We start from the raw sequence: 18,176 nt of genomic DNA on the forward strand, positions 1-18,176 counted from the left end.
ATGATCATGGCTGATCATCCAACTCAGTATCCCGTACCTGCCTTCTCTCCATACCCCCCCTGATCCCCTTAGCCACAAGGGCCACATCTAACTCCCTCTTAAATATAGCCAATGAACTGGCCTCAACTACCCTCTGTGGCAGAGAGTTCCAGAGATTCACCACTCTCTGTGTGTGAAAAAGTTCTTCTCATCTCGATGGTTGGACAAAGGCCAGAGATGTATAAACAAGTTCTCAAGTTATAGGAGCAGACTTAGGCCATCTGGCACAGAGGCGCAGTGGTAGAGTTGCTGCCCGCCCCCAGTAAGACTCCATGACTCTATGATATGGGCCAAACGCAGACAGGCGGGGCTAGTATAGATGGGGCTTGTCAGTCGACGTGGGCAAGTTGGGCCGAAGGGCCTGACTCCACACTGTAAGACTCAATGATATGGGCCAAACGCAGACAGGCGGAGCTAGTATAGATGGGGCATGTTGGTTGGCGTGGGCAAGTTGGGCTGAAGGGCCTGTTTCCACGCCCCATGTTTCCATGACGATGTCTCTATGTGTGCAAACATTGACTGCAGGAAGCATAATGAAGTCACTGGTGTGGAGATGGAAAGAGACTTGTGTAATGAAAAGGTTTGATCTTGTTCTAAGCCACTGCCTGAGCCTGAATTCGATCTCTCGAGCGAAACATCGCCCTGCACGGTTACTTCCCCACGCCCTCTTGCAGCAAGGCAGAAGGAAGTGGTTAGCTGGGCCTCTGGTACTGGGCTGAGTAAGATGTAGGCAGGAAGTTACACTACATGGCTGAGCAGCGGAACATCGACCGATGAACGCTCCAGTCTGTGGAGAAAGCGGGGAGATGTCCTTATTCCTGCCGGGTGCCATCTTAGAAACATAGACAATAGCTGCAGGAGGAGGCCATTCGGCCCTTCGAGCCAGCACCGCCATTCATTGTGATCATGGCTGATCGTCCCCAATCAGTACCCCGTTCCTGCCTTCTCCCCATATCCCTTGATTCCACCAGCCCCTAGAGCTCTATCTAACTCTCTCTTAAATCCATCCAGTAACTTGGCCTCCACTGCCCTCTGTGGCAGGGAATTGCACAAACTCACAACTCTCTGGGGTGGAAACGTTTTTTCTCCTCAGTCTTAAATGACCTCAGTCTATTTACTGATGATGTGTCCCTTGGAATAAGATTATTCGCCCAACATTGGGAACATTTTCTTTCTGCTCCCTTTTCCTCACAAAATCTCTTTTGATGGAACAACGACTTAAATTTTTTTTTCCTCCGTTTGTTTTTTTTTTTTTTTTTTTGCAATTCCTAATACCTTTAGCCGGACCCTTTAGTTTCTAAGGTGTTCCCCTTTCACTCGCCCAACATTGGGACATCCTGCCTCCAGTCCTTTTATAATTTTTATATGTTTCTATAAGATATCCCCTCATCCTTCTAAACTCCAGTAAATACAAGCCTAGTCTTTTCAATCTTTCCTCATGTGACAGTCCCGCCATCCCAGGGATCAATCTCGTGAACCTAAGCTGCACTGCCTCAATCGCAAGGATGTCCTTCCTCAAATTAGGAGACCAAATCTGTACACAATACTCCGGATGTGGTCTCACCAGAGCCTATATATACAACTGCAGAAGAACCTCTTTACTCCTCTACTGAAATCTTTTCTCGCCCCGACACCTCGGCTATTTTTGCCGTGAGGCTGGAAAGGGGAGACTGATTTAGTTTAGTTTGGAGATACAGCGCGGTGACAGGCCCTTCGGCCCACCCAGTCCGTGCCGGCCAGCGATCCCCACATATTAACGCTACCCTATACACACACATTAGGGACAATTTTACATTTATGCCAAGCCAAATCACTGATAAACCTGTTTGGCTTTGGAGTGTGGGAGGAAACCGAAGGTGTCGGAGAAAACGCACGCAGGTCACGGGGAGAACGTGCAAACTCCGTACAGACAGCGCCCATATTCGGGATCGAACCCGGGTTTCTGGCGCTGTAAGGCAGCGACTACTGCTGTGCTATCCCATCACAAAGTAAGGGCCAGTCAATGTGGTCGGGATCCAAACCTAGAGGCCACTTAATGCTTCCAAAGATGATGATCCCGAATTAAGGATTAATGTCGGTAGACACAAAATGCTGGAGTAACTCAGCGGGACAGGCAGCGTCTCTGGAGAGAAGGAACGGGTGACGTTTCTGGTCGAGACCCTTCTTCAGACTCCGACCCGAAGCGTCACCTATTCCTTCACTCCGGAGATGCTGCCTGTCCCGCTGAGTTACTCCAGCACTTTGTGGCTTTCCTCAGTGGAAAGCAGCATCTGCAGTTCCTTCCTACACATTAAGGATTAATGTCAGTGGTTTGACTCTGGTGACAGTGGTGTACACTCTGGAGTTTAGAAGGATGAGAGGATATCTCATTGAAAAATAAAAGATTGTTAAGGGCTTAGACATGCTAGAGGCAGGAAACATGTTCCCGATGTTGGGGGAGTCCAGAACCAGGGGCCACACAGTTTAAGAATAAGGGGTCGGCCATTTAGAACGGAGACGAGGGAACACTTCTTTCTCACAGAGAGTTGTGAGTCTGTGGAATTCTCTGCATCAGAGGGCAGTGGAGGCCGGTTCTCTGGATGCTTTCAAGAGAGAGTTAGATAGGGTTCTTAAAAATAGCGGAGTCAGGGGATATGGGGAGAAGGCAGGAACGGGGTACTGATTGGGGATGATTAGCCATGATCACATTGAATGGCGGTGCTGGCTCGTAGGGCCAAATGGCCTCTACTCCTGCACCTATTGTCTATTGTCTATTGACTTGTGGCCTCCACAGCCTTCTGTGGCAAAGAATTCCACAGATTCACCACCCTCTGACTCAAGGAATTCCTCCTCGTCTCCTTCCTACAAGAACATCCTTTAATTCTGAGGCTGCGCTCTCTGGTCCTAGACTCTCCCACCAGTGGGAAACATCCTCTCCACATCCACTCTATCCAGGACTTTGACTATTCGGCACGTTTCAAAGTGTGGGGAGAGATTCCCAGTGCGGGGAGCAAGGAAGGAATGGTAGGTGATGTTACAATAGACAATAGACAATAGGTGCAGGAGTAGAGACCATTCGGCCCTTCCTTCGAGCCAGCACCGCCATTCAATGTGATCGTGGCTGATCATCCACAATCAGTACCCCGTTCCTGCCTTCTCCCCATATCCCCTGACTCCACTATCGTTAAGAGCCCTATCTAGCTCTCTCTTGAAAGCATCCAGAGAACCCGCCTCCACCGCCCTCTGAGGAGGAGAATTCCACAGGATCTGGAGAGTTCTGAGTATTCTTGTGTTGTTGCCAGAACACGCCCTGGCGGTGAATGCCAAACTGGAATGTCTGCCTTCCAGCGAAGCTTTTGTCGGCTCAGTTCTGGCCGCTGTCTTTGCAAGCGACGGGTATGGGCGTCGGTCCTGGGGTGGGCCTCACCCTCACGGGCAATAGGCGGCAACAACCCCGGGACCACCCTCCCTCCCCTTCACTCTGACCCCACGATGTGCAGCAGCAGCAGCAGCAGCAGCAGCAGCGGGGTTTAACCCCTGTAACGTGGTACTGTGGTGGCTGCAGTGGAAACACTGACTGTGTCACAACTTGCCACACTAACACTTGCCTGCGTACATGCATGTGCACACACATACACACACACTCTCTGTCTCTCTCTCTAAGTCGCTCTCTCTCCGTTTCTGTTTCCTCTCTCTCTCTCTCTCTGTCTCTCTCTCTCTCTCTCTCTGTCTCTCTCTCTCTGTCTCTCTCTCTCTCTCTGTCTCTCTCTCTGTCTCTCTCTATCTCTCTCTCTCTCTCTCTCTCTCTCTCTCTCTCTCTCTCTCTCTCTCTCTCTCTCTCTCTCTCTCTCTCTCTCTGTCTATCTCTCTCTGTCTCTCTCTCTCTCTCTCTCTCTCTGTCTCTCTCTCTCTCTCTCTCTCTCTCTCTCTCTCTCTGTATCTCTCTCTCTCTCTCTCTCTCTCTCTCTCTCTCTCTCTCTGTCTCTGTCTCTCTCTATCTCTGTCTCTCTCTGTCTCTCTCTCTCTCTCTCTCTCTCTCTCTCTCTCTCTCTCTCTCTCTCTCTCTCTCTCTCTCTCTCTCTCTCTCTGTCTCTCTGTCTCTCTCTCTCTCTCCGTCTCTCTCTCTGTCTCTCTCTCTCCGTCTCTCTCTCTGTCTCCCTCTGCCTCTCTCCAGCACTGTAAATGTTTCTTAAACATTGTGATAATACCAGCCTCAACTACCTCCTCCGGCAGCTCATTCCATACACCCACCACCCTCTGTGTAAAATAAGGCACCCCTCATGTTCCCATTAAATCTTTCCCCCTTCACCTTAAACCACTGGTTCTTAAGACCCCTACTCTGGGTAAAAGACTGTGCGTTTATCCAATCTATTCCTCTCATGATTTTGTACACCTCTGTAAGATCGCCCCTCACCCTTCTGCGCTCCAAGGAATAGTGTCCTAGCCTTATAGGTTTCTGGAGCAGAATAATACCATTCGGCCCATCGAGTCTACTCCGCCATTCAATCAAGGCTGATCTATCTCTCCCTCTCAGCCCCATTCTCCTGCCTTCTCCCCGTGACCCCTGACACCCGCACTAATCAGGAATCCCCAACAAGATATCTTGGCCTCTGCAGCTGTCTGTGGCTATGAATTCCAAGAAGGCTGTGGAGGCCAAGTCAGTGGATATTTCTAAGGCAGAAATAGATATATTTTTGATTAGTACAGATGTCAGAGGTTATGGGAAGAAGGCAAGAGAATAGGGTTAGGAGGAAAGATAGGCCGGCCATGATTGAATGGCATTGTAGACTTGATGGGCCGAATGGCCTAATTCTCCGCCTATCACATGACTTTACGACACGATCGCAGATTCACCTTCATCTACTCCTCTCATGCTCTTGTTCTGTTTCTCTGCGCAAACTCAAGCGGGTGTCAAGGGGAGAAGGCAGGAGCAAAGATCCTATAGCGAGCAAGATAGTCCACTTAACGAAAAAGATGTAGTACAGTCATGGGCAGATTCATGGGTCATTTTTGGCCCCAATTCCGTAACCGGCTTCCATCTCCGCACCAAAGATCCCGTAGGATACTAGTGCGGAGACGGAAGCCGGTTACGGAAACATCCTGGTAAATATAAACGTTATTTGTTAAAAATCTTCTCATTTTCAGAATTATAATTTATTAACACAAACTGTTCCCCCGCAAAGTTGATTACACTGCGGGTCGGGTCGGGTTGGGTTACTAAAATGGATGCACGTTCTGCTCCATTGCGTACTACACGTCAGCCCATTTAGCAGGAGTGGTCTATCTTGCTCCGCTGTAGGATCTGGAGAATGGGGTTGAGAAGGAGAGATAAATCAGAATTAGAATCACACTTTATTCGCCAAGTATGTTTCGTAACATACAAGGAATTTCATCGGCCAGGTCAGTCATACAATTAAAAGCAACAGATCGCTCAAAAAAGACACATTTTAACATGAACATCCACCACAGTGACTCCTACACATTCCTCACTGTGATGGAAGGCGAAATAAAGTTCAAGTCCTTACCTTAGTTCTTCCCCGGTTGTGGGCCTCGAGCCCCCGTTGACGGGATGATCTTAACTCCCAGCATTCAGGGCCTCCGCGTCGAGGCGATCTGCTCCTGCAATGGCCATGATTGAATGGCGGAGTACACATGATGGGCCGAATGGCCTAATTATGCTCCCAGAATTTAGGAGCCTGCTCAATCTCTCCCTGTTGCTCAGGCCCCTCGCATCCTGGCGAATCGGTCTGACCCGAAACTTCACCCGTCCTGCTGAGTGACTCCAGCTTTTTGTGCCGGCCTTTAAGCATCCTGGTGAATCCTCTCTCCGCACCTTTTTTTGCAGATATCCAGAAGAATTGGTCGGACCATGCGCTCTGGTGGGAGCAGAAGAACGGCTGGCTGCTGAAGACTAACTGGACCCTGGACAAGTATGGGATCCAGGCTGATGCCAAGCTGCGCTTCACCAGTCAGTGCAAGTCTATCCGCCTGCAGGTGCCTAACATGAAGAGTGTGAGGCTCAAGGCAAGTTTCTCCAGCCCACTCTTCCGCTCCGTCATCGGCATCTGTGAAGTACTGGGTAAGTGTCCTCCCCTCCCCTCCCCTCCCCTCCCTTCCCCTCTTCTCCCCTCTCCTCCTCTCCTCTCCTCCCCTCTCCTCCCCTCTCCTCCCCTCTCCTCCCCTCTCCTCCCCCTCCTCCCCCCTCCCCTCCCCTCCCCTCCCCTCCTCTCCCCTCCCCTCCTCCTCCCCTCCTCCCATCTCCTCCCCTACCCTCCCCTCTCCTCTCCTCTCGTCTCCTCTTGTCTCCTCTCCTCCCCTCTCCTTCCTCTCCCCTCCTCCCCCCCCCCCTCCTCCCCCCTCCACCCCCCTCCCCTCTCCTCTCCTCTCCTCCCATATCCTCCCCTCCCCTCTCCTCCCCTCCCCCACCCTCCCCTCTCCTCTCCTCCCCTCCCCCCCCTCCCTCCCTCCCCTCCCCTCCCCTCTCCTCCCCTCACCCATCCCCCCTCTCCTCCCCTCCATCACCCTCACCCAACCCCTCCTCTCCTCTCTCCTCTCCCCCTCCCCTCCCCTCCCCTCATCCTCACCCCCCCCCTCCCCTCACCCTCCTGGCCACTCCTCACCCTCCACCCTCCTCTCTCCTCCCCTCCCCAATCAGTACCCCGTTCATGCCTTCTCCCCATATCCCCTGACTCCGCTATTTTTAAGAGCCCTATCTAGCTCTCTCTTGAAAGCATCCAGAGATCCCGTCTCCACCGCCTTCTGAGGCAGAGAATTCCACAGACTCACCACTTTCTGTGAGAAAAAGTGTTTCCTTGTCTCCATTCTAAATGGCTTATTCCTTATTCTTAAACTGTGTGTGTGGCCCCTGGTTCTGGACTGCCCCAACACCAGGAACACGTTTCCTGCCTCTAGAGTGTCCAAGCCCTTAACAATCTTATATGTTTCAATGAGAACCCTCTCATCCTTCTAAACTCCAGAGTGTACAAATCCCAGCTGCTCCATTCTCTCAGCATATGACAGTCCCGCCATCCCGGGAATGAACCTTGTAAACCTACGCTGCACTCCCTCAATAGCAAGAATGTCCTTCCTTAAATTAGGGGACCAAAACTGCACACAATACTCCAGGTGTGGTCTCACTAGGGCTCTGTACAACTGCAGAAGGACCTCTTTGCTCCTATATTCGATTCCTCTTGTTATAAAGGTTACCTGCTCTCTCGGTGTCCAAACCCTTAACAATTTCATATTACCTTGCATTAAATGTTATTCCCTTTATCATGTATCTGTACACTGTGGACGGCCCGATTGTGATCATGTATTGTCTTTCCGCTGACTGGTTGACACGCAATGAAAAGGTTTTAGAAACATAGAAACATAGAAAATAGGTGCAGGAGTAGGCCATTCGGCCCTTTGAACCTGCACCGCCATTCAATATGATCATGGCTGATCATCCAACTCGGTATCCTGTACCTGCTTTCTCTCCATACCCCCTGATCCCCTTTAGCCACAAGGGCCACATCTAACTCCCTCTTAAATATAGCCAATGAACTGTGGCCTCAACTGCCTTCTGTGGCAGAGAATTCCACAGATTCACCACTCTCTGTGTGAAAAATTATTTTCTCATCTCGGTCTTAAAGGATTTCCCCCTTATCCTTAAACTGTGTGACCCCTTGTTCTGGACTTCCTCAACATCGGGAACAATCTTCCTGCATCTAGCCTGTCCAACCCCTTAAGAGTTTTGTAAGTTTCTGTAAGATCCCCCCTCAATCTTTTAAATTCTAGCCGAGTACCTCGGTACACGTGACAGTAAACGAGATTAAACTCGCACGATGGTTTTATACAAGCCTCTCGCTTATTGTTTTCTCTTGTGCTCCTTGCCAGACATCCGGCACCCAGAGGAACTGTCCCTCCTCCGGCCCGCTGACGACCCCAGTCAGAAGAAGAAGAAGAAACGGCAGGGAGACGAGGAAGAGGAGGTGGTGGATCTGGAGCCCTTCACCACGCAGATCTCTAAAAGTAAACCCCCCCGCGATTTTATTTGATGGTGGATTAGTTTTGTTTCGAGATGCAGAAACACAGGCCCTTCGGCCCACCGAGTCCAGCGATCCCCGCACCCTAACACTATCCTACACACAATTTACAATTTTACCAAGCCGGTTAGCGTACAAACCTGAAGGTACACAAAAAAGCTGGAGAAACTCAGCGGGTGCAGCAGCATCTATGGAGCGAAGGAAATAGGCAACGTTTCGTGCCGAAACGTTGCCTATTTCCTTCGCTCCATAGATGCTGCTGCACCCGCTGAGTTTCTCCAGCTTTTTTCTGTACCTTCGATTTTCCAGCATCTGCAGTTAATTCTGAAGCCTACAAACCTGTACGTCTTTCGAGTGTGGGAGGAAACCGCAGATCCCGGAGAAAACCCACGCAGGTCACGGGGAGAATGTGCACAAACTCCTTTATCATAGTTACTTTTTTGTATATCTTTCATTCTATATCTCTCCATATCCCTCCTCTCCCCAGACTCTCTGTCTAAAGAAGGGTCTCGACCCGAAACGACACATATTCCTTCTTTCCAGAGATGCTGCCTCTCCCGCTGAGTTACTCCAGCATTTTCGGTGTAAAACTGCATCTGCGGTTCTCAGATTCAGATTCAGATTCAATTTTAATTGTCATTGTCAGTGTACAGTACAGAGACAACGAAATGCATTTAGCATCTCCCTTGAAGAGCGACATAGCAAACGATTTGAATAAAAAATTCAAATTCTTTCCTACACATTCAAATATCCAGGGTAGACAGAAACTCAGCGGGTGCAGCAGCATCTGTGGAGCGAAGGAAATAGGCAACGTTTCGGCCCGAAACCCTTCTTCAGTATCCAGAATGGGATTTGATATTTGGATGGTGTCGTGCCATCGCTGCCCAGCAGGCGGCAGCGCTGAGCTCACGGACTCAGCATTGCCACCTGCAGGCTCTCAGGCGGGTGAACAAGGGCAAGGGCAACTTGCTCATAGAGTGATACAGCGTGGAAACAGGCCCTTTGGCCCACACTGGCCATCATGTCCCAGCTACACTAGTCCCTCGTTTGGTCCATATCCCTCCAAACCTGTCCTATCCATGTACCTGTCTAACTGTTTCTTAAACGTTGCGATAGTCCCGGCCACAACTACCTCCTCCGGCAGCTCGTTCCATACACCATACATGCGTGAAAAAGTTACCTATCAGATTCCTATTAAATCTTTCCCCCTTCACTTTAAACCTTTGTCCTCTGGTCCTCGCTTCCCCTACTCTGTGCATCTACCCGATCTATTCTTCTCGTGATTTTATACACCTCTATAAGATCTCACCTCATCCTTCTGCGCTCCAAGGAATAGAGACCCAGCCTGTAGCTTAGACCCTCGAGTCCTGGCAACATCCTTGTAAATCTTCTCTGCACCCTTTCCAGCTTGACAACATCTTTCCTATTACATGGTGCACAGAACTGAACACAATATGGTTTAACAAGGTAGACAAAAATGCTAGAGAAACTCAGCATTTGAACAAGGGTTTCGACCCGAAACTTTGCCTATTTCCTTCGCTCCATAGATACTGCCTCACCCGCTAAGTTTCTCCAGCATTTTTGTCCACCTTCGATTTTTCCAGCATCTGCTGTTTTTACTTAAACAAATGGTTTAACAAGGAATAGGTGATGTTTCGGGTCGAAACCCTTCTTCAAATGCTGAGTTTCTCTAGAATTTTTGTCTACCTTGTTTCTGGTGACGTTTCTGGACCCGAAACATTTGTGTCACTTTAGATTTTTCCAGCATCTGCAGTTTTCTCTTAAACAATATGGTTTAAACCAGGGTTACACAAAAAAGCTGGAGAAACTCAGCGGGTGCAGCAGCATCCATGGAGCGAAGGAAATAGGCAACGTTTCGGGCCGAAACCCTTCTTCAGACTGATCGGGGGCGGGGGTGGGTGGGGACAAGAAAGGGAAAAGGAGGAGTAGCCAGAAGGCTGGCGGGTGGGAGGAGACAGCAGGGGGGCTAAGGAAGGGGAGGAGACAGCAAGGACTAACAAAATTGGGAGAATTCGATGTTCATGCCCCCGGGGTGCAGACTCCCCAAACGGAATATGAGGTGCTGTTCCTCCAATTTCCGGTGCTGCTCGCTGTGGCCATGGAGGAGACCCAGGACAGAGAGGTCGGAGACGGAGTGGGAGGGGGAGTTGAAGTGCTGAGCCACCGGGAGGTCAGCTTGGTTATTGCGGACCGAGCGGAGGTGTTCGGCGAAACGATCGCCCAACCTCCGCTTGGTCTCACCGATATAGACACAATAGATGAGGTTGGAAGAGATGCAGGTAAACCTCTGTCGCACCTGGAACGATTGCTTGGGTCCTTGAACAGAGTCGAGGGGGGAGGTAAAGGGACAAGTGTTGCATCTCTTGCGGTTGCAAGGGAAAGTGCCCGGGGAGGGGGTGGACCAAGAGGGAAGGGAAGAGAAGGGAAGGTTTAAACCAGCATCTGCAGGTCCTTCCCACAACAATCTCGCAATGCAGCCTTATCGGCGTTGTGATGTGTGGGAGGAGGAGAGGGTGGGAGTGGGGCATGATGTGTGGAGAGGGCTGTTGTGGGGGTGGGGTGGGGTGGGTGGGGAGAGGGGTGGGGTGGGGTGGGGTGGGTGGGAGAGGGGTGGGGGTGGGTGGATGGGGAGTTGGGGCGGGTGGCGTGCGGGTTGTATGGGAGAGAGTAGAGGGGTGTTGTATCTGCGGTGAGCTATCTGACGTTGCCCTCCCTCATTGCCCAGACCACCGGTTCCACCACCCCAATGGTGCCCACTACATGCGGGAGACGGAGGAGGGGGAAGCAGGCTACAGGATCCTGGCCGTCAGCCAGCCCAATGTGGCCCCCGGGGTGCTGGCCAAGATGCAGCGGCCCGACTCCGTCACCGACAAGGCCCAGATCCACAGCAGGTGAGGCGGGCCCGTTAGTTATCTCTCTCTCCCTCCCCTCTCTCTTCCTCCCTCCCCTGTCTCTCACTCTCTCTCCCTCCCCTCTCACTCTCTCTCCCTCCCCTCTCGCAGTCGCTGCCTCAAAAAGGCCGGCAGCATCATCAAAGACCCACACACCATCCTAGCCACACACTCATCTCCCCGCTACCTTCAGGTAGAAGGTACAGGAGCCTGAAGACTGCAACGTCCAGGGTCAGGAATAGCTGCTTCCCCCACAGCCATCAGGCTGTTAAGCACAACTCAAACGAAACTGTGAACATTAATAACCCATTATCTGTTTATTTGCACTTTATCTGTTTATTTATTCATGTGTGTATATATATTTATATAATGGTATATGGACACACTGATCTGTTCTGTATTTATGCCTACTATGTTCTGTTGTGCTGAAGCAAAGCAAGAATGACATTGTCCTATCTGGGACACATGACAATAAACTCTCTTGAATCTTGAATCTCTTGACTCCCCACCCTCCCCCCTCACTCTCTCTCCCCCCCCTCCCCCCCCTCCCCCCCCCCCCCCCCCCGCCCCCCCCCCGCCTCTCACAGTCCCCTCACTCACTCCCTCCTCCTCCTCTTGTTGCTGGTGCCTCTCTCCTCACCCTTTCTCACCTCTCTCTCCCACTCTCCATTGTATCCCCCCGTCCACCCCTAACCTCCACTCCCCTGCCTGGTTGCACATCACGACCTGGTTCGGCGACTTGGGCACCCAGGATCGAAGGAGTTTACAGAGCGTGTTGTGGAAGGAACTGCAGGCGCTGGTTTAAACCGAAGATAAGACACAAAAAGCTGGAGTAACTCAGCGGGACAGGCAGCATCTCGGGAGGGAAGAAATGGGTGACGTTTCAGGTCGAGAACCTTCCTCTTCGAATCCTCATCTCGACCCCAATGTCGCCCATTCCTTCTCTCCAGAGATGCTGCCTGTCCCGCTGAGTTGCTCCAGCTTTTTGTGTCTGTCTTTGAGATTACAGAGAGTGGTGCCTCAAAAAGGCAGCCAGGGTCAGCAGAGACCCACAGCACCCGGGCCACACTCTCATCTCACCTCTGCCGTCGGGAAGAAGGTACAGGAGCCTGAAAACTGTAACGTCCAGGTTCAGGAACAGCTTCTTCCCTGCAGCCACCAAGCTATTAAACACTACAAACACCAAACGATGAATGCCTTAGTTGCTCACGGGACGTCAGTCTTTTTAGTGTTATTTGAGTACTGTGTTTACAGACCAGTTATAGTAAGAATTTAATTGTTCTGGTTTTGGTACATATGACAATTAAATACTCTTGACTTCTTCTCTTCTCTTCTCCCCCCCTCCCCCCCCCGCTCCCCATCCCCCCCCACCCCTCACTGTTCTCTCTCTCTCTCCCCTCCCCCCCTCTCTCTTCCCCTCCCTTCCTCCCCCCCCTCCCCTCTCCCCCTCCCCTCACTCTCCCCTCCCTCCCCCCTCCCCCTCCCCTCACTCTCATCTCATTTCATTGCTACTGTCTCCCCCTGCCTCCCCAATCCCTCCCTCCCTCCCCCCTCCCTCCCCTCACATCCGCTTACATCCCCTCCACTAATTTCTCTCCTCTCCCCTCCCCTCCCTCCCCTCACGCTCCCCTCCCCTCCCCTCCCCCCTCCCCCTCCCCTCCCCTCCCCCTCCCCTCCCCTCCCCTCCCCTCCCCTCTCCACCCCTCTCCTCCCCTCTCTCCCCTTTCTCCCCCTCCCCCCCTCTCCCCCTCTCTCTCTCCCCCTCTCTCTCCCCTCCCCCCCCTCCCTCCCCTCACTCCCCCTCCTCCCCCTCTCCCCCCTCCCCCTCCCCTCACTCCCCCCTCCCATCACTCCCTCCCCCCCCCCCCTCCCTCCCACTCACTCCCCCCCTCCCCCCCTCCTCACATCCCCTTACATCCCCTCCACTCTTCTCCTCCTCTCCCCTCCCATCACCCCCCCCCCCTCCCCTCCCCTCCCTCCCTCCCCCTCCCCCCACTCATTTCTCCTCCCCCCCCCCCTCACTCCCCCCCCCCCCCTCTCCCCTCCCCTCCCCTCTCCCTCCCCTCCCCCTCCTCTCCCCTCTCCTCCCCCTCCCCTCCCCTCCCCTCCCCTCCCCTCCCCTCCCTCCCTCCCTCCCCTCCCTCCACTCACTCCCCCTCCCCTCCCCTCCCTCCCCCTCCCATCACTCCCCTCCCCTCCCCTCACTCCCCCTCCCCTCCCCTCCCCTCCCCTCCCATCACTCCCTCTCACCTCCCCTCACTCCCCCTCCCATCACTCCCTCTCACCTCCCCTCACTCGTTCTTAACTCCCCTCCCCTTCCCCTACCCCTCCCCTCACCTCCACTCACATCCCCCTCACCTCCCCTCCCCCCCTCTCCCCCCTCCCCTGCCCTTCTCCCCTGTCCCCCCTCTCCTCTCTCCCCTGTCCCTCTCTCCTCTCCCCCCCCCGTTACCCAGGTGGCTGGACTCCTCTCGCTCCCTCATGTCACAGGGCATCAAGGAGAACGACAGACTCTTGCTCCGCTTCAAGTACTTCAGCTTCTTTGACCTGGACACCAAGGTGAGGCCCCGTCGACCACAGCTCACCTGTTCACACTAGTTCTGTGTTATCCCAGCTTCGCACCCTACATACTCGGGGCGAGAGAAGCCAATCGATCTACAAACCTAAGGGAGACAAAAATGCTGGAGAAACTCAGCGGGTGAGGCAGCATCTATGGAGCGAAGGAAATAGGTGACGTTTCGGGACCCGAAACGTCACCTATTTCCTTCGCTCCCATAGATGCTGCCTCACCCGCTGAGTTTCTCCAGCATTTTTGTCTACCTTCGGTTTTCCCAGTATCTGCAGTTCCTTCTTAAACCAACAAACCCACATCGGTCTAAAACGTCACCCATTCCTTCTCTGCCCCGGCTTTTTGTGTCTATCTTCGGTTTAAACCAGCATCTGCCGTCCCTTGCTACACATAACCTATAAACCCGCACGTACGTCTTTGGAGTGCGGGAGGAATCCCGGAGAAAACCCACGCAGGTCACGGGGAGAGACGGACAAACTCCGTACTGACAGCACCCATAGTCAGGATTTAGCAACGAACGCTACCCACTGTGCCAACGTGCCACCCAGTGGTGGTGGGCGCAGATACGATAGTGTCTGTATCACCTGCCGTTCCAAACTGCACACCTGGATCTCCTGCCACCGGGCAAGAGATACCGCAGCATCAAAGCCCGGACTACCAGACTGCTAAACAGCTTCCTGCCACAGGCTGTGAGGCTGCTAAACAGTCACTCTGTACTCACAGTCACCTGATTCTGTGGCTTTGCACTGACATTTTAATAACTCTAGCACTGGACACTCAAATCAGCTGCCCTGGACATTTTAATGATTGGTTTTACTGTATTTTAATGTTTGCTGTTTTACCTGCTTTTAACTATTTATACTGTTTCATCAGGGACTGGATTGTTTTTATTGATATTATGTGTGAAATGTTTCATCAGAATCGTCTTCTCATTTTGCACTGTACAGCTGTTGCTTTGCAAGATGACAATAAAGGTTAGAAATATAGAAACATAGAAATTAGGTGCAGGAGTAGGCCATTCGGCCCTTCGAGCCTGCACCGCCATTCAATATGATCATGGCTGATCATCCAACTCAGTATCCCGTACCTGCCTTCTCTCCATACCCCCTGATCCCCTTAGCCACAAGGGCCACATCTAACTCCCTCTTAAATATACAGATTCAGATTCAGATTCAATTTTAATTGTCATTGTCAGTGTACAGTACAGAGACAACGAAATGCATTCATATATAGCCAATGAACTGGCCTCAACTACCCTCTGTGGCAGAGAGTTCCAGAGATTCACCACTCTCTGCGTGAAAAAAGTTCTTCTCATCTCGGTTCTAAAGGATTTCCCCCTTATCCTTAAGCTGTGACCCCTTGTCCTGGACTTCCCCAACATCGGGAACAATCTTCCTGCATCTAGCCTGTCCAACCCCTTAAGAATTTTATAAGTTTCTATAAGATCCCCTCTCAATCTTCTAAATTCTAGAGAGTATAAACCAAGTCTATCCAGTCTTTCTTCATAAGACAGTCCTGACATCCCAGGAATCAGTCTGGTGAACCGTCTCTGCACTTCCTCTATGTACGTTTGTCGTACAGCCGTGAGGTTTCCCGTGTTCTCCTCTGACCGACCTCTTGCCTTCCCCCCCCCACCCCCCCCCTGCAGTACGATGTGGTGAGGATAAACCAGCTCTACGAACAGGCCCGCTGGGCAGTCCTTCTCGAGGAGATCGAATGCACAGAAGAGGAGATGATGATGTTCGGAGCTCTGCAGGTAGGAGAAATAACACTGAGTGAAGCTCCCTCCACACCGTCATTGGGCCATGCATCTTGTCGTGGCGGAGGAGCTCGTGTGGTCCTGAGATCCTGAGAGCGATGCCGTCTGGAGCGATGCTCCTGGTAGGGGCCACCCATGGCGGTAAGGTCGAGGGGGGGGGGGAAATCCCCGACAAAGAGCTAATCCAACCAAGACCTCAACAGTGTTGGCCTAAAATAGGACACCTTGATAGTGTCCTCTGTGACGTTCAAAGGAAAGACTATGAACTCTTGGCGGAGGACGATGGCTGACCTTAGTGGACCTTCACAGTCACAACGGCTGGGAAGGCGGATGAAGGCTGCGGTAGAAAAGGGTCTCCGGCCGTCTTGGACTCCATGCATGATATGCGAAAAAAGTAACAATGATAAAGGAAACAGGCCATTGTTAGCTGTTTCTTGGGTGAAATGAGAAACAAATTGGGTGTGGGAGGGGTGGAGAGAGAGTGGGAATGTCGAGGCTACCTGAAGTGAGAAAAATCTATATTCATATCGTAAGCTGCACAAGCGAAATATGAGACTTCTCTAATTTCAGGTAGTCCTTACTTTCTCCTCCCCTTCCCAGCTCTCCCTCAGCCCACTGGCTCCATCTCTTCCTTTCTTCTTCCCCCCCACCCTCACATCAGTCTGAAGAAGGGTTTCGGCCCGAAACGTTGCCTATTTCCTTCGCTCTATAGATGCTGCCTCACCCGCTGAGTTTCTCCAGCATTTTTGTCTAACCTTCGATTTTCCAGCACCTGCAGTTCTTTCTTAAATATTTAAGTGGATCAGGTGGGTTGAGGTCAAATTCTCTCTCTTGCTCCCTTGCAGTACCACATAAACAAACGATCGCAGTCTGGGGAGATTGAGGACACGCAGAAAGACTCTGAGTTGGATGAAGTGGAGGCAGCTCTCTCCACTCTCGAGGTGAAGCTGGAGGGATCAAACCCGAAGGACGTCCTGGTAAAGATACAGCCCTAATGTCTACGATATAATACGATAGAACTTTATTTATCCCAGGAGGGAAATTGATCTGCCATCAGTCATAACAAAACACAAATATATGAAACATGAAATGAAAGTGACGAGTGGAAAGGTTTGGGGGATGTGCAAAGATTGAGGGGGTGGTGGTGGGGGTGGGGGAGGCAGTTTTAGATAATCGGGGAAAAATTTGAAATGGACTTAAAGGGCAAGTTTTTCATACAGAGGGTGGTGGATACAGGGCAAGGTTCGTGATTAGTTGTCATTTATTCTGTCGCAGCGATAAAGTTGCTGCCTCGCAGCCCCAAGATCCAGGTTCGATCCTGACTGCGGGCGCTGTCTGTACGGAGTTTGCATGTTCTCCCTGTGACAGCGTAGGTTTCCCCCGGGTGCTCCGGTTTCCTCCCACACTGTAGATTTCCCTAGTGTGCGTGGGACAGTACCAGCGTGGGGGGTGAGCGCTGGTTGGGGCGGACTCGGTAGGCCGAAGGGCCTGTTTCCGCGCTGTATCTCTAGAGTGTAAGGAAGGAAGGGGGTGGGTGGGAAAGTAGAGGAACGTTCTCCAGGAATGCCAATGTAATTCTGACTGCCATTTTTTCAGGACAGCATCACCTCAATTCCAGAGCTACGAGACAACCTCAAACTCTTCAGGTAAGCTGGCTGGCCAGGGGTGGGGGTGTGGGAGACGAGACTATAGCGTTCGAGGCAGTGGGTGACGAGGGTGACCTCTGGCCCTGGGGCACCAACTGGAACGGAGAATATGTGGGTGTAGCGGGGAGCATTGTGGACACTCCCATCACCCCTGCATCCCAAATCCCTGCCCAGTGACTATCTCCATGGCCATTGCTCCTCCCCTCTCCGGCCACTACAACATTCCCCATCTCTGCAACCTCCTCTGGAGTTTCTTCCCAGAGGCCATTCGGGCTGTAAACTCCTATCTCTCCAGGGACTAAGTTTACTGGGACCATTCTACTGTAGTGTGGAGTCTTTTTTAAATTGCTGGGGTTTTTCCTTTTTCTTCCCACCCTCCCACAAATATGTAATATGTGAAAATGTGATTCTGTTCCATTCTGTTTGTAGTTTGTTTGTTTTTTGTACAATTCGCGAGCATTGCCACTTTTCATTTCACTGCACACCTCGTATGTGTATGTGACAAATAAACTTGGCTTGACTTGGCCCCTACACACCTCCCTATGGCCCAACTAGAGACAATTTACAGAAGCCAATTAATCTACAAACCCCTCACGTCTTTGGGACGTGGAAAGAAAATGAGGCAGTGCAGCGAAGGTTCACGAGATTGATCCCTGGGATGGCGGGACTGTCATATGATTTGATCAGCCATGATCATATTGAATGGTGGTGAAGGGCCGAATGGCCTACTCCTTCACCTATTTTTCTATGTTTCTATATGAGGAAATGCTTGTATTCACTGGAGTTTAGAAGGATGAGGGGGAATCTTATAGAAACATATAGAATTATAAAAGGACTGGACAAGCTAGATGCAGAAAAAATGTTCCCAATGTTGGGCGAGTCCAGAACCAGGGGCCACACAGTCTTAGAATAAAGGGGAGGTCATTTAAGACTGAGGTGAGAAAAATCTTTTTCAGTTGTGAATTTGTGGAATTCCCTGCCACAGAGGGCAGTGGAGGCCAAGTCACTGGAAGGATTTAAGATAGAGTTAGATAGAGCTCTAGGGGCTAGTGGAATCGAGGGATATGGGGAGAAGGCAGGCACGGGTTATTGATAGGGGACGATCAGCCATGATCTCAATTAATGGCGGTGCTGGCTCGAAGGGCCGAATGGCCTCCTCCTGCACCTATTTTATATGTTTCTATGTTTCTATGAAACCCGCGCGGCCACAGGGAGAGAGTGCAGGCTCCACGCACCCGAGGTCAG

General features: G+C 51.7%; 1 protein-coding gene across 1 annotated transcript in view; it reads left to right on the top strand.

Annotated features, from left to right (window-relative positions):
* Positions 1-18,176, top strand: part of LOC129714989 (fermitin family homolog 3-like) — a 41,136-nt gene that overhangs the window by 12,027 nt on the left and 10,933 nt on the right. Inside the window, exons 3-9 of the mRNA XM_055664794.1 lie at positions 5,864-6,097; positions 7,897-8,031; positions 10,792-10,957; positions 13,414-13,516; positions 15,175-15,282; positions 16,131-16,262; positions 16,882-16,931. Of these exons, the coding sequence (XP_055520769.1) occupies positions 5,864-6,097; positions 7,897-8,031; positions 10,792-10,957; positions 13,414-13,516; positions 15,175-15,282; positions 16,131-16,262; positions 16,882-16,931 (928 nt within the window). The remainder of the gene's footprint in view (positions 1-5,863; positions 6,098-7,896; positions 8,032-10,791; positions 10,958-13,413; positions 13,517-15,174; positions 15,283-16,130; positions 16,263-16,881; positions 16,932-18,176) is intronic.

The sequence above is a fragment of the Leucoraja erinacea genome, chromosome 44 (genome assembly GCF_028641065.1).
Source record: "Leucoraja erinacea ecotype New England chromosome 44, Leri_hhj_1, whole genome shotgun sequence".
Lineage (NCBI taxonomy): Eukaryota > Metazoa > Chordata > Chondrichthyes > Rajiformes > Rajidae > Leucoraja > Leucoraja erinaceus.